The sequence below is a fragment of the Amblyomma maculatum genome, chromosome 1 (genome assembly GCF_055883805.1).
Source record: "Amblyomma maculatum isolate TAMU_Amacu chromosome 1, ASM5588380v1, whole genome shotgun sequence".
NCBI classification, from domain to species: Eukaryota; Metazoa; Arthropoda; class Arachnida; order Ixodida; family Ixodidae; genus Amblyomma; species Amblyomma maculatum.
Genome location: NC_139344.1, coordinates 52,989,843 through 53,005,956, shown reverse-complemented (window position 1 = coordinate 53,005,956; position 16,114 = coordinate 52,989,843). Strand labels below are relative to the sequence as shown.

The 16,114-nt window shown below is 42.5% G+C and overlaps 1 protein-coding gene across 4 annotated transcripts in view; it reads right to left on the bottom strand.

Annotated features, from left to right (window-relative positions):
- Nucleotides 1–16,114, bottom strand: part of LOC146202385 (serine/threonine-protein phosphatase 1 regulatory subunit 10-like) — a 90,579-nt gene that overhangs the window by 13,656 nt on the left and 60,809 nt on the right. For all 4 annotated transcript variants that reach the window (XM_084588135.1, XM_084588137.1, XM_084588138.1 and 1 more), the window contains 4 exons: nt 10,172–11,504; nt 7,930–8,176; nt 7,559–7,634; nt 4,401–4,905 (listed from right to left, as the gene is read on the bottom strand). In XM_084588135.1, the coding sequence (XP_084444261.1) occupies nt 4,401–4,905; nt 7,559–7,634; nt 7,930–8,176; nt 10,172–11,504 (2,161 nt within the window). The remainder of the gene's footprint in view (nt 1–4,400; nt 4,906–7,558; nt 7,635–7,929; nt 8,177–10,171; nt 11,505–16,114) is intronic.

Below are 16,114 nucleotides of genomic sequence, written 5' to 3'. Positions count from 1 at the left end.
GGTCTGGTGGCCACACTTTTAATGACTGAGCACATTCCTTTCTCGTCCCTGCAGATGATATTGTGTGCTAAATAATGAAACACGTTCCGTAGCTGGTCTATAAGCAGCTGTAAGACATTTAAATCTTGCACAGAATAAATTTTACATCTTCGCTTTCTTGTCTTGAATTTCACTGCGCACAGAAGCATCCAGAGCCCCGAGCACGGATTGTTCGTTCATGCTGTTCAGAACTTCTTCACCTGTTTCGCAATCTTTTCAGTGCACAGGTCTGAAAGCGTTGCAAGCAAACTCCTGTGTGCTGGAGCAACTAACGGTTGTTGTAAATGCTTTTGCAAATGCTTTCATCTGTTTTTGAGCGCCAGGAGCTGGGCCATTGGAAGAACTTCACGAGTAGCAGCAGCAAGTAACCCCTGCCGAACTGAATTGTGTAAGATGTTTTGCATTCAGGCGTGTCGCGCTCCATTTGTGAAAAGCAGATTGATTTGTGCCTCTGTTACCCATCTTTAATATTAAATGCATGCCCAAAGATAAATGTTTGCGCAGCACCACCACACGAGAGAACAGAGTTGTGGTGACTGATATGGTTGGCATTATCTGCTAAAAGCAAATGAGGGAGAGAGCTTGCAAAGTCATATGACCCTCCCGTTACTTCCTGTCGGAGCGGAAGCCGAAACCTGCCAGCAAGTAGTCTGGGACTAGAAAATCGAATTTACCCAATGATGGTAGCACCGGTGATATAGTGCCCTGGAAGACCGGATAATGTGACGACCGATACTGCGGGGATAGCGGGGGTACAGAGGAGCGGTGCGGTTCTCTTTGGAATTATTTTCACACGCTATGCAATTGGTGAAATATTTAAGAGGCCACTTATTCCAGGTGCTTAAGCTTATCCCTGAAATTCCTTTACGTCTCTCTGGAGACACCATGCACACTTGGGTATTCCTTCGGAGCAGCGCGCGATGTTTGAATAGCTATTTGAAACTCTCAATATTTCTTCCTGCGGACAGCCAGAAATCGTCCAGATGAGAGATTTGTACGCATCCGTTCTTTCCGTAAGGGAACAAAGGTTGCTGCTGAGGAGCACTATTAACATGCGGAAAAAAACAGTATCCATGCGAGCGAATCAAAGCTTGTGCTTTATGAGGGCTCTTTACGAACACCTTTTTTATGCATTTTACGAACCTTATTTAAGAGCACCTGTTTATATTTTGGAGCTTACGCTTAATATATGACTGAACGTTTATCTTAAATAGTCAGTAATCTGTACTCTATATCTCCTCAATCGATGTTTCTTCTGCGCCCTAATCACCGCTTATACAAATAAAGATACAGTTGTGTGCGAGCAAAACATATTTATTCATAAGCGCACTATTTTAAAGCATCACAGTAGTTGCCGGTAAAAAAAAAAAAAAAAAGAATGAATTGAATGTATACGCGACTCAAGGATTTATCCTTTGTTAGTGACTAACAAATACATATATTGCAGACATTTGTTTACATGCCGCTCACCAAAGGGTGAACCAGCTGTACAGATAGGGCTACGCTTCAGGCAAAATAAGAAAATTAAAACAGTCACATATGACAAAATACGTTCACAATGGGCACTTGAGCGCAGACGCTTTACTAGCATCAAATATGGTAGATGTAGAGAGCAAGAAAAAAAGTACATATAATTGAGCGTCGTCCTGGCAAGTATGATGCAATTCTTGCCGAGAGAGAAAACGAAAAAATGCGAAAAGGATGACAAGCACCTAATGTGTAAGCGATTAATATAAGGCCGTATTCAAATGCTGACTGTAATGCGCGTTTATTCTTAGAGTGTGGGGTATAAAACATGAGTAATCGACTGGATATACTTGTCAACTACTGCTTACAGAACTATATTTGGGCTATTGCAGACCTAATAGGCTATAATTTTTCCTTCAGAAAACTATGACAAGGTTCATATTACACGTGAAACACTTCCACGGAAATTTAACTATTTTGCCCTTTGAGAACTCGTCGTAGTTTGTTGGCTTTGCAAAAAGCGAAGCCGCAAGAGCACATGGAATTTGCAAGTGTGATCTTTCTGGTGCTCCAAGCAGCTAAAATTTTGGAACCGCCAAACTTTACAGGAAGGTTGCAAAATCTGAAGTACAAAAGCGTCCAGAAAGACCACCAGAGTCAAACTGTTGGGTAATTAGTGGCCTAGCTTCGAGTCTATGGCGCAGTTTTTGTTTGTGCTAAGAAACCGAGTGCCAGCTTCACAACCACTCTTTCGCAGAATGTTAAAAGCTGCATATGCCGCCATATAGTAAACTGAACGTTTTGACGTTATAGTGATGATCTAGCGGAAGTAAATTAAGCGCATACTATAGCCACTGCGTCCTCAATCTTTCCGTCATTCTTTTTTGTATGTGCCCCAAAAGAGGACTAGAGCAACTTTCTTGGGGCAATAATGACTTGTATATTACTGGTTGATTGAGCACGCAGAATAAAAACTACCTAGAATGAAAACATTATCTGGAACAATTAAGCTATCGTCAAACTATTGAGATAGTACGCTAAATAATAACACAGACTCCAGCCTTGCATCTTCGCTTTCCTGTCTTAATTTCTCTACAGATGAAAGCGCCCAGAGCTCCAAACACGGATTGTTTGTTCGTGTTGTCAAGTTCTTCACCTGCTTCGCAGTCTTTTCAGCGCGCAGGTCTGAAAGCATCGCAAGCGAACCACTGCATACTGAAGCAGCTAAAACTTATAGCAAATGTCTTTTCAAACGCTTTCGTTAGCTTTCGAATGTAGTGAGTTGGGCCCTTGGAGGAACTTCGCTAGCAGCAACGGCACACCAACCATGCGCCGAGTTCTGTAAAACGCTTTGCATTCAGGCATGTCATGCTCCGTTTGCAAAAAGCACCGATTGACTGGTGCCTCTGCTATCTATTTTTAGGATTACACATACGCCAAAAGATAAGCATGCATGTGGCGTCACTGCAAAAGAACTGAGTGGTGGTGACATGAAGGTTGGAATCGTCTGCTGAAAGAAAACGATGGAAGGAGTTTGTAAGGTCATTTGACCATCACACTGCTTCCTGAGTGGAAGCCGAGACTTGTCAGCAACAAGTCCGAGACTGAAAAATCGAATGTACATACTCTTTTCATGGCACCGCGTGCCTCTGACTAACCACTTTCTCCCTCCCTAGCAGAAGACACTTTTTTTTTTTTTTTTTCCTGTGCCACCTTTACCTCCTACTTCTTCCACCTTTTCTGACCCACTGTGTTCTGTTATTCAGTAGCTGGTTTGCCTAGCGTGTTGTTTGTTTTTCATGTCCTTACTATCTCTACCTATAGCAGGGTAGTTCGAACTGAATGCCAACTTTTCTTGTGGCTTCAGTGACGCAGTCTTGTCGGCATGGCTTGCATGTAAAACAACAGAATATAACCATTTTGAACTGCTTTTATAATGGGGTTACTGATGGGCCAGCTTTAGTCTGCACTCGAACGTATGTGTTGCACGTTTGACTTCTTCATACATCCTATCTCCACACTGCCCTCTTTTAAAAACGAGAACTAGGTGCTTTATGAATGCTAAATCTGTACGGCGAGTGAAGCGTCCTGTGCGAGTCTGAATTCGTACGGCCCTCTCCAAGCTGTTTTCTTCGAAGCTCCACACCTGTCATGTTGCTTCCCTGCGGTGTTGCCGATGGCCAAAATAGAAAATCAATTAGACGACTGGTAACAGTAAGACAAGCAAACCAGAACGTACAGTGCACGCGGTATCTGCCCTGCCACACAACGCGCATACGTGGGTGCCCGGACAGCTGACATGCCAGTTACTGGTGGCGCCCTCTGCGCAAAAGCGGCCCCCGCTCCCATGCATTTTGCAGCGCGGTCGACATACTGCCCAATCTTCTAGAGCCTTATACTGATGGCTATGACGGTGCATTTAGTTGATGATGATAGCAGTGATAGTGATGATGATCATGATAGTAGGAACGACAATAACAATGCAGTTAGTGAAAATAGTCCTGTAAAGTGGCTTTTGCCACTTCCGCTATTAAGCAGACTTAAGCTCAGTTCTGCAATTTTTTTAGATTTGGGTAAGGGAAGGGAGGCAGCGTGTCTTTTTATTTTGATAACATCGCTATTGCCTCAGGGCATCAAAGAGTGTGTAAAAGGAAAAAAAAGAGTGCAGGGGTAATAAATGAATTAAAAAAAAGTTGGCTAATCTAATGAAGTGTACTTTTAGATGTATATGAATGAGTCAATTATTTTCAAGCAAGCATGCTTCCATACATGTTTGAGGTGTATGGGAAAAAAAGCTACTCAGGAGCAACTTGACAAAGCTCCTATATCCCCCTTGACATTGCAGGGCAACAATGTGTCAAAGCAGCAATACTTTGACAAGGCTGAACACTTACCTTGATTCTGCATGGAGTTTGGGTGCATGAATGGTGGTCCATTGGGGTCTCCTCCCATAGGCATAGGTCCCACAACCCCTGGCTGCATGTGCATCCCACTCTGCCCACCATCTGGGCCCATCAAACCCATCATGCCCATGGGTTGTTGTTGCATGTCAACTCCCACATGGCTGCCTCCACCACCATGGTGCAGAACAGCCAAGTTTGGGATGAGGCCAGCCTGCGGCTGTACAGCACCACCACCTGGGAATTGGTTTGGCAACAAACCACCCTGGAGCTGCTGCTGGTGATGATGCAGCTGCTGCTGCTGATGCTGCTGTTGTTGGTGCTGCTGCTGCTGCTGTTGCTGCTGCTGCTGTACGCCCTGGTGTGGAGAGCCACTCCCTTGTGGTTGCTGACCCTTGGAGGCTATGGACAGCACCAGATTTGACAAAATGGGCGGCAGGCTGCTGGTTTTGGGAAGCTCCATGTGTGAGTAGTCCAGTGTCCCACCGGGGCTATTCTCCTGCGTAGTACACATCACTCTAATGAGAGAGATGACCAGCTTCCAAACTGCAGCTGAAGCCAGGGGTGCATGTAAAAAGAATTTGCAAGCATGGAGACTCATGCTCACACAATGCACGCCATAGAAAAGAATATCACTTGAAATGCTGCCGTGTAGACTGCATCTCCAGAAAATCCACCCTTGGCACTGTGGCAAAAAATCACAAGCATGCCTTTGGCAGGTGGCAGTCGGCAGGTGTCTTGGCACTGATTGGTCAGCAGGTTGTGTGACGCTGCAAGACCACATGGCATGGCTGGCTCGGCAAGTTCAACTACGGCATCTCTTTTGAAGTTGGAGAGTAAAAAGGGAATTGACCCCTCCGGGAGGGACCCTGGATCCCGGACAGGCTACTCCCGGGTCGTGCGGGCATGCTCGTACAGATAGGTTAAAGAGCAACTCCGGTGATTTTTTCATCATTTTGTGTTTTTAGTTGAATTACATTCCTCGGCATGTCCTGACTCCAATACAAAAAAAACAGTTTTTCAAAATTCCAATTAAGTTTCTTTTTTTTTTTTTAAAGCAAAACAGCAAATAGAAACCGAAACTGCTATCACGGCCAGAAACGACATCCCAGTTGACAAAATATGTCACACTCAGTATTAGAAAAACACTCGTACGTGCGTTGGATGGTGAAAATAAAGTATGGAAATCATGATGCACTGCATAAAATGTCTGAGGTAGTTCAAAATAAGGCTCAAATTTCATAACCACGCGGGAAGTGGACAGTAACGCCGGTATACTGTTTGTGACATCAGAAACTCAAAGTTGCCCGCAGAAATACTCTCAAATTAGGCCATGAAAATGGCATATTTTGAAGCCATGTTGCGCATGAACGAATTATCGTACGGCGCCCAAATTTTGTAGAATGCGTCAAGACCAAGAGGAGAACCTATGGTAAAATTTTTACTAGAATATTCGAATGTCGAAAAACCTCCGGAGTTGCCCTTTAAAGCCAGGCTTTAAATCTACAATGGGTGATCGTTCACATAATATGGTAACTTACGACTGTATACTACAGTAACAGCTTAATTCGAACTTCAAGGCACCGAGAAAAAGTTCAAACTACCCAAGCTTGACTTGCCCAATGGCCTTAATTATCTGATGACAAGAACCACATGCATTACGGTAAATTTATTTGGCAGAAAATTGGACAACAGCCACATTTTTAGATTGAGCAGCATGACAATGACTACATGGCACTGTCGGAAGCATCAACATAAAACTGCTTGAAAATGGTAAGGGCATACAGTGCGATATGGTAGCGGCAGTGCCCCTCACACTGTACTGGGCTCCCCCACACGACGCGGCACTTGACAAGTGCATTTTCCAACCAGTGGATGGAAGTGCCACCAATAATTATCTGAAATGTCGTACAACTGCAATCGCTTACCTGGCCAATATGCAAGCACCTGACAGCTGCCATAACTGCGGAATGACATGAAGCTAAAACAAATGAAACCAAAACTAAGTAGTCTGCCTATTACTGACATTGAGGACATCATTGTTTTGTTATTCTTGCCATTGCACACATGTGACGGGTATGCGGTTAACTCTGCAACATGCAGTTCATCAGGCTGGAGGAGTACTATATTTTGACGATTGCTTGCCATGCCAATCGTACCTGGACGTGGCTTAATCAGTGCGGGCCCTGTAGGGCATGTTCGAAATCAGTGCGGGCCCTGTAGGGCATGTTCGACGCCATAGCTTTACATGGGCATTGGCTGGGACCGTGCCCATAAGAATTACCCATATTTCTGAATTAACGAGGGCTGAATTAATCAGCATTTAGTTGCAAGTCACAGAGGTCATGAGGAACACCGAGCAGGCAGCTGCCGTCACAGCTGCCGTGCCGGTAAAGGCACCAGTTTGACTTTCCACCTTTTGCATAGTTTTACCAGGTTTTACCTTCTCTCCCCGTTTTAGAGGTGCAAAGCCTCATAACAATGTAGCCCTACCGTGGGGGCATTTCTTTGGCAGTGCACTGGGTGTCTGACTGCCCAGATTCGGTGGCGCAGAGTTCAAATTATCTGTGGCGTGCCAGACTCACACTCAAATTAACAAGCTTTTTCATGCACAGACTTCTACGGAGCTTGGTTGGACCTATTAACGTCCGCCCAAGTGTAGCCATACGGCTACAGAGAAAGCTATACAGCTTTCCCAGAAACATTGTAGTAAGAAAAATTCGTCCTGGTATAAGTACACTATATGGACATACTATGTAGTTTGTGAAATGGCAACAAACAGATGAGATAAGGAGGTGGCAGTGCATTCCTCACAAACTGGCCCACACATTGATGCAAAAGTGCTACTGTCAAAAAAATGCAGGACACTGAATTATCTTTACTACTATCTCAGGTTCAACCTGCCACTGTTTTCTGCCAATCATATACTGTGATTCTAAAACAACTTTTTTCCACATGTAACTTCAATTTTCTTATGATGGGATTAAACTGCGTGGAGTAGCAACATTTACCCACTTGCCACTCTGGAAATAAGGTAGCATACTTTTGCAGGAAGGTACAAACCCTAGTCACCGCAACTCATAGTGTGCAAGGGGATGAGTACTGATACAAAATACAAATATGCAGTGCAGAAAGTACAAGTCATGACTTACATCTTCAAGCGGGATAATCTTAGGCTCCTGCAAAGAAAGCTGTTCGGGGTCAGCTTCATATGGTGTTTCTGGAATCCTGCAAAAAGCAACAAAAAAAAAAAAAAAAACTACCTCTACAGCAGTCCACACACAATGAGGCTGAGAACTATTATTTTTTCTGACCCCACTCACGCAGATTCAAATTCAAATTTAGCAAGATAATCAATCACACCCCAACATGAGAATGCCATGAGAACGTTTTTTCTGCACAGCAAGGAAAAACCAAAACGCATGTTTTTGACAACACAGACAGTGAAGAAGAAAAAAATACACAAGCAAAAGAAACAAGGAGGACTGAAGAGAAACATTCACTGCCATTTTCATGCACTTACATTTCTTTTGAGAAGTATATTTCCTGCAAAGTCTTTTGCTGCCGAATCTTTTGTGTTTCCTTTTCAGAGCTGTTGGCACCAGGCTCAGCTAGAGGTTCAGGTAAGGTCAGCCTCCGAGGCGTTCGAAATGGAATCGCCTCTTCCATTCGATCACCCATTAGCCTACGAGCCGTCTCAACTGCTTGCCTCTCACGTTTCATCTCCAGAGTCTTCATGTCCCCAAAGTTGTGCAAGTTGTTGACATTCACTGGAGGAGCAAAAAACAGAAATATTCATTTCGTGATCAAGCTCTGCAAGCAAACATTCAGCAAATGCTAACCAGCTAATTTTGAACTTTGATATGTAACCGCATTTCGCTTCTCAACACAATGAAAAGCACTCACAATGGTGGAACTGCATGCTTGTACAGCATGCTTTAGGGTACTTGGGTCATGTGTAGAAGCTCGGGGCAAGTGCATGAACTGCACTGGAACATTAAGTACGACAAATTACCCTTACTAGGGTATGCGCACATTAAGATGGCATTTTAGAAAATGGCGACCGTTTCATTTAGACCGTTTAGATCATGGTTCTTGCAGCCTCTAACAATGACAAAACAAAACTAGGTGCTTTCAGCCCCCAGGAGACGCGACCTTTGAAAACCGAAAAATCGCGGAACAGTCGATTTTTGGAAGGTTATATATTCCGGTAGTAATTCTTATAAACTACCCTTTCCGTAATTATCAATGCCCAACTCGTCGTACAAATACTGTAAATTAATTGTATACCGCGGAGCAGCGAGCAAGTGCCGAAAATTCCCAAACTTCGCGCGCGCGCCATGATCTGAGCAGCTGAGTGCCGCTATCAACACCATGGCCGCCATTTTGGTCTTGTTTTGTTTGTGAATTCTTGCGCTTTCTTTTTCCACCCTTGGCGACAGCGGCGCAGTCGAGGCGTGGCTTGCTTCCGATTGGGAGCCTCGCGGTGGCTTTCGAGTTTCCCGCGTTCGAATTCAAGGCTGCGATTGGACAAAGCGCGCACTCCGGGAGACCACGGGGGATCAGGCGACTGCTATGGGCTGCTGCGCGCGTTAATGCGTTGGTCTCTGCCGGCTGCCTCCGTGTCGTCTGCTCCGGCTCTTTGCTCTTTGTTCGCCGTCTCTGTACTTTGTGCGTTCTGTTCGCCAGTTTTTGCGATCGCCATATTTACTATCTCTTCACGTGCTATCTGAACGGTTTCGTGCAACATGTTAAACGTTCCGTGGTTGCTCCCGATGCGACACGCATTCAATGCATGCAAGCGAAGGCCGTCCTCATGGCAAGGCGCCTGCAACATCCTAGCATCTTTTACAGTGGAATTTAGAAAACAAGAAAATTTTAAAAAAGGCCTCTGTCTTGCCCCGCAATGCCCATCCAAAAATTACCACAATGAATTTCACAATGCCAACACATTCCGCAAGTTCTACAGGCCTGGACCCATGTGACCCATATGATATACTCCTGTAACTTGAGAACCAGCGTGCACAGCTTTATGAAACTTAATAGTTATTCAAATGTCCATGCTAAGAGCCTGCCCTAAACATTTTATTGAGATATCTTGACTAACAAAAAAGTTAGTGCTCTCTCAACCTTCTAGGGCCGTTTTCTAAGAATCATTTTTCTGCCTAGTGTGGCTTCTTAGGACAGCCGTATCTAGGGAACTGCTTATTAGATTTTTCCAATAAATTTCTGAGGGCAAGGCAATTTCATTTTTTCAATATACTGTGTCTTGAATTATTGACAAACAATTAAAATTTGGTTAATGCAAGTCTGATTAGTAACACTTATTTTGGGGCTGTGCTAGAATTTTTCAGCAAGAAAATTTGGAAGGAAATTGTCTTGCCCTGGGGTAACTATCCAGGAATGACCATAACAAATTTTACAGTGCCAGCATGTTTTGCAAATTTCCCAGGCCTCCTCCAAGGGACCTATGTAAACCATCTTGATATACTCCTCTAACATAAGAATCAATATGAGCCGAACTCCATGAAACTTGGTAGTTCTTCAAATGTTTGTACTACGAGCCTACCCTGATGAAAAGTTTATTCAAATATCTCAAGAAATAAAAAAGTTGTTCAGGGATAGCCTCCCCCCTTTATATCTACTCATCTTGACCTGCAGTATTAGAATGCCAAGCATAATGCCACTGGTAATTGAACAAAACTTACTTGCACTCTCAATAGCAATATTAAGATACTTCCCCTAGGCAGTCACATAAGACTCACCCCTCTCTGTCTCATCAAGTTCAAAGTAATGGAATTGCTTCAGCGTGCTTTCATCTGCCCAGTGCACTGACTTCTTTGTCTTTTTTCGTGTCATGGACAGTATTGAGGTTGGCTTATCTGATGGTGTGTCACCCACACTTTTCTTCTCTTCACCTTCATCTTCCTTCTTAACTGGCACTTCCTCCTGCTCTCCTTCTGGAGACTTGCTGCTAGCTTCCTTCTCTGCACCTGCTGTCACTTCTTCATCTCCCCCTGTGGCTGGAGTGGGTGGTGAATCTTCTGTTTCTAGAGATTCAATGTTGTCCCCATCTTTCTCTTCCACTACTGCAGCTTGCTGTCCCCTTTTTCTTCGTTTGACTCTCTTTCCAATATCCTCATCTTCTTCTTCTTCTTCTTCTTCTTCAACTTTGGCCTCTTTAACCTTCTCGCTTTCCCCTTCACCAGCACTCTCCGCTGTCTCCAGGGTGTCCTTATAAAACTGAAACTTTGGCGCAGCTGGTGCAGGGCTGGTGGGTGAAGAAGTGGCTGCAGCGCCCTTGGTGCCTGCAGCCATGGCAGGCCCAGATGGCTTGCGCTTGCGTCGTACTGCTGCTGTGGCAGATGGTGCAGGAGCTGCTGTTAAGGCATCCATGAACCCGCCGTCTTCGTGCAGCACATGAACTGGCTTTGGTGCAATGAGCCGAATTCCAGGGCCTGCTGTGTCACGTCCATCAACACCCATCGACACAAGGCTCGAGGGTTTCACCCTTCGTTCAGTGTGCACAGTCGGAGCAAGTCGCTGCCGTGCACTTAAGACTACGGTTTTATCAAAAGGTGGTCGGCTGACTTTCTTAACGCCTGCCTTTGGTGGTGGTGGCAGAGGTGCCTCCTCCAGGCCTGTAGACCGGAAACGTGTCTTGATGGTTTTCACTGTTTTTGGACGATCGGCAAGCTTTGGCTTCTTGGGTGTTGTCTCCTTATGAGTCGGTGTGCTCTCTTTGTCAGAAGAGGAGGCATTAGGTGAAGAACTGCTCTTGGAAGGGCCATGAGCGCTACTAGAGGCATTGCTGTTGTTTTCACTACTATGGTCTTCTGACGAGCCTTTTGAACGATCCCTCTTCCCTGGGGTAGTCTTGGTAGAATTCACTGATGTCTTTTTCTTTTTCTTTACTGAAGCATCTGCATCTTTCTCAGGTTTAACAGCTTCCTTGGAGTCGCCCTTGATCAGTTTCATCCAGCAATTTACAACCTTCTCAGCAGAAAGTCGCACTTTCTCATCAGTGCTTTTCATCAGGCTTTTGATAAGTTTTGGGCTACTGTTCTCCTTGAGCCGCTCCAGTGACATGGGAAGGACCTAAGAAAGTTAGAAAATGCAGATTATAAGCAGATTAAGAAAAGTAGAGAAGATAAGTCATGTACTGAATAAAAATATTATTTGAATTAGCATCTACTCAGTTTATTGTAATAAACTAAAGAAACTAACAAACTGATATCAAGCGGGAGCTGTAACACACATATGCACACACACACACAGCAGTGCAGTGGCTGCATCAATCAATCAGTCAATCAATCAAATCAATGTATTTTATTTTTCTAGAAAACAAGCTGGATGGCCTCCTGGGCTAGAAGCTCCCCAAGAAGCTTGACTAAGGCCCAAGAGACCACTATGTGGCAGTACCACAAAAAAAAAACACAGCAGCAGTATATAGCACCAACAGTCATTATATAGTTGGTTGATAAACAGCCGAAAACACGAAATTTACATTGGACATTAAAAAGAAAGAAAAAAATAGAACAATTTACTAATTACATCCTAAACTTGTAACAGAAACAGTTCAAAACATGAAATTCACATTGGGCATGACAAAAAAAAAAAAGAACGTAGTTAAACAAATTCGGTAGCTTCATAGTAAAAAATGAGTTGTTCCATCTAAAAAAATAGAAACAGCAAAAAAATAAGAACAGCAAACAGGAATTTTATTCCTTAAAAAAAAAAATAAAAACAGCAAACAGGAATTTTATTGCTCTAAAAACGAAGACCTGAGCTCTTTTCGATTGGGGCTTACTATGTGTACGAATTTGTTCAGTACTGCTGGTAGATGGTAAGCCAAATATTGGAGCTTGTAAAATGGATGGAATCATGGAATTTCCCATACATCCTGATTTCTGGTAGGTATATTAGTATTTCGGCGTTTTAAACTTGCCAGTGATGCCATGCAGTTTGTAATATTAAGAGAGGAAAAATAGTATGTTTTTAGCAAGCAGAATTCATAAATAAGTTCTACCCATATGATTTCATATAACCGAAAGGCATTTCTTGTACTGGAAATACATTCCATATTTCCAATGTGGCGAATTAATCATTTTTGAATCATGAAAAGCCTGTTTAAATTACCTTTTGTGGTTGTACACCAAACTAAGGTGCCGTAAGATAAATAGGAAGCAAACAAAGCTTGACAGATTTTTGTTTTCACAGGAAGTATACTGCGATAGCGTGTTAAAACTCCAGTTATCGAAGATAATTTCTTGCTTAGGTAACCAATGTGAGTGTCCCAGCTTAAGTTAGACGAAAAATATACTCCAAGGATTTAATGGTCGTGAACAGTTTCTATTTCTTGGTGATCGAGCTGAAAGAAGATGTTAGCTGGCACTTTCTTATTCCTTGCGTAAAATATAATTGCTTTTGTTTTGGCAGCATTAATTTTAAGTCAATTTAGTCTTGACCATCTTGACAATTTTCCCAAAACCTTGTTGGACTTCAGTACTAAATCATTTATGTTAAAACCCGAAATTAACAAAGTGCTATCATCAGCATATATAATAAATTGTATTGTCTCGTTTATACCTTCATTGCCATTAATGAAGGCATTAAATAAGAGTGGGCCTAGTACACTGCCCTAGAGGACGCCATATTTCACTAAGAGAAGCGATGAGTTATATCAGTTTATGTTTAGAAATTAAGCTCTACTTTTAAGGTAAGATTTTATTAGGTCCAAGCATCGCCCACGACTGTGGATTAGAATTTGGTGGTCGAGACAGTCAAAAGCTTTACTGAAGTCTGCGGAAAGAGCTACTGTGAACTTGCTATCGTCTAATTTTTGCAAAATGTGTTCCTTTTCTAGTACTTTGCTAAAAACTGGAAGGATGGACATTGGTCAGTAATTAGTTAGCAAGTTTCTATTGCCTCCCTTAAAAATTCCTGAGACTTTAGCAATCTTCATTGCATCAGGAAAAATTCCATTACTAAGTTAAATATATGGACAAGTACAGGCGCAATTGTACTTGAGACATACTTTATGGGCTTAATTTGGAGGTTATTTGCATCTAAAGCTTTGTTATTTGGCAAGGCCATCACTATATTAAAAATTTCAGAGTCATCTGTTGGCTTAAGGAAAATACTATCACTGACGCTATTGTCGTATATTAATTCTTCAGAGGGATTGTCTCCAGGGGCGGGGACAACAACGTTAACAAAGTAATGATTTAAATACTCAGTAAGTTCTTTTCCACTGAGTTCTCGGCCATCCACCAGCATTGAATCAGGAATATAGTTAACTTTTCGACGACCCAAGACACTGTTAATTACTTTCCACGCAGCATCAGGGCGCTGCTGAGTAACATTAGCAAACATCTGTTCATAGTATGCCAATTTTGCACTTCTCAGCTTAGCATTAAGGGTATTGCGAAAATTTTTAAACTCTTTAAGGGTCGCTTCTAATCTTGTCCTTAAGAAAGATTGATAAGAGTATTTTTTAATTAATCATTTTTAGATGCTCTTTTGTTATCCATGGCTTCCTGGCCTTCTTACAGCGTTTTATATTTTTAAAAGGAAAATGTTTAGCATAGACAGCTACGAAGACCTTGATGAATTCATTATATGCTTCATTTGGGTCACCTTTGGATTTTACAGAAGACCAGTTTTGGGACATGATCGCTTGTTTGAACAGTTCCAAACTGTTTTTGGTGATATGTTGTGTAACACAAGGTATGTTTGGTTGAGTAGTTTCCACTGGATTGCTGCAGTGTGTCATAAAAACCGCACAATGATCACTGACATCAGAGGCAATTGTACCTGCACTGTAAATGGTTGTGTCTATGTTAGTTATCAAAAGGTCGAGTGTTGAAGATGCATGACATGTAATATGAGTTGGTGAAACAATTACATTTGAGAAACCAAAAGAGAGTAGCAGCGCTTTGAAATCTTCCACTTGTATACTGTCTTCTAAAATGTTTATGTTGAAATCGCCGCCGTTGATAAACTTGGTTACTTTGTGAAGCAAAGTTGAGAAATGTTTCATAAAACTGAAAGAAGCTCATGACATTCCCTTGCGGTGGGCAGTAGACAACTATAAAATTATTTCTCTTTTGTTTTGCAGCGTCAGAATTTTAGTCATCAGTGGTCATACTGAATTCGAAAAATATTTCACTTTTTTTTCGACTTGAAACAAAAATAGCAACACCTCCACCTCGCCTACTTGAACAGTTAAGAAAAAAATTGTCATACTCTTCAATTTCTAGCATTTTTCAGTTGTTTGAGTACCAAGTTTCAGTCATTAGTATTACATCAAACTTAAACAAAAACTGGCTCAAAAGCAGAACAATTTCATCCTCCTTACAGCCAGCCGAACGTGCATTGACGTGCAGGACGGATTCGAAAAAAGTCTGATGTAAGTCGAGTTTTGATGGCAATATCAATTCGTGGTACTCCATTTTACCTTTTTTTTTTTCTTTGTAGGTAGCTAAGCTAATACACTATTTACTCAGTATTGCCGGATACATCAATGGCATGGGGCTGGCTTTAAAAAATTTTATCGATGTCATTTTCAGCTAGTATCTGAACAGTCGGCATGCAGTCTGTCTGCCTGGCGAAGATCTTGCCGTTGCTCACCCAGATTGACTTCCATCCCTTTTCATACTTTTTTCTTGACAGTTATAGCTAGTAGCTTTTTAAGCGTTGGGCAAAGATGTTCATTTATGTAGATGGGTTGTGCAGTATTAAAACCAATGTCCTTGTTCGTAAGATGAGTCTTTTTTGCTTTCCTGAGCACGTTATCACGCTTAGCTCGAAAACAGAACTGGACGATAATGTTTGTTTTATCAGAGCTTCGCGTGGGCACACGGTGGCAGACCTCCTTGTCTGTCTCGGAAATAGATTCTTTCACAGCATCTCCGATTTTTGTCAGTACATCAATAACCGATTCATCCTCAGCTTTAATCACGCCCTGAATTTCCAGGTTGTTTTTCCTAGAGTACTGCTCAGAAAGAGTAAGCCGATTTTCCAAATCTTTCATTTTGGTTTCCATAGACATGACGGTTCCATGCAGTTCTATGTTTTCGGCTACTTTTTGCTCGTTTTTTGAAATCTCCTTATCCAGTTTCTTTTTCAGCTTTTCAATTGTGTTATACGCAAATTCAAGGCTCTGGGTTATACTCTTTTGTTCATTCTTAAGGTCGCGGATTTTATTCCGCAGATCCCTTTCCATCGACTCGCGAAAAACCTTAAGCTTTTGCTTGATTTCCTCTTTTAACCCTTTCGCCGTCGGGCATTTCTGGCCGCGACGCACCCCCAGTGTCAGCTTGGTTTCAGGGAACGAGTGTATCAGAGAATGAGCATAGTGATTTATTTTTTATTATGATTTCTATACAAATAACATAGTCATCAGAATATGCGCATTTCAGTGTTCTGCAGGCATTTTAAATTAACATCATCTTCATCAGCCTGATTATAAATTAGATAAATGAGGATAATATACGAAAACTTCTCTATATAGTTTGATTCCGAGCTCGGCTCGTATTTATAATTAAAATAGCCATCGCTCCAGTCCACAGTCGAAGGTCTCGCGCGGACAGCTATCCGAAAGTAACCACGCACACGGAGGGTGCACACCCGGTGGCCCGCACAATGGAGAGAAATGGCACGTTGTGAAATCAAGGTGGAGGGAAGTAGAAAGAGGCTAAAACAAC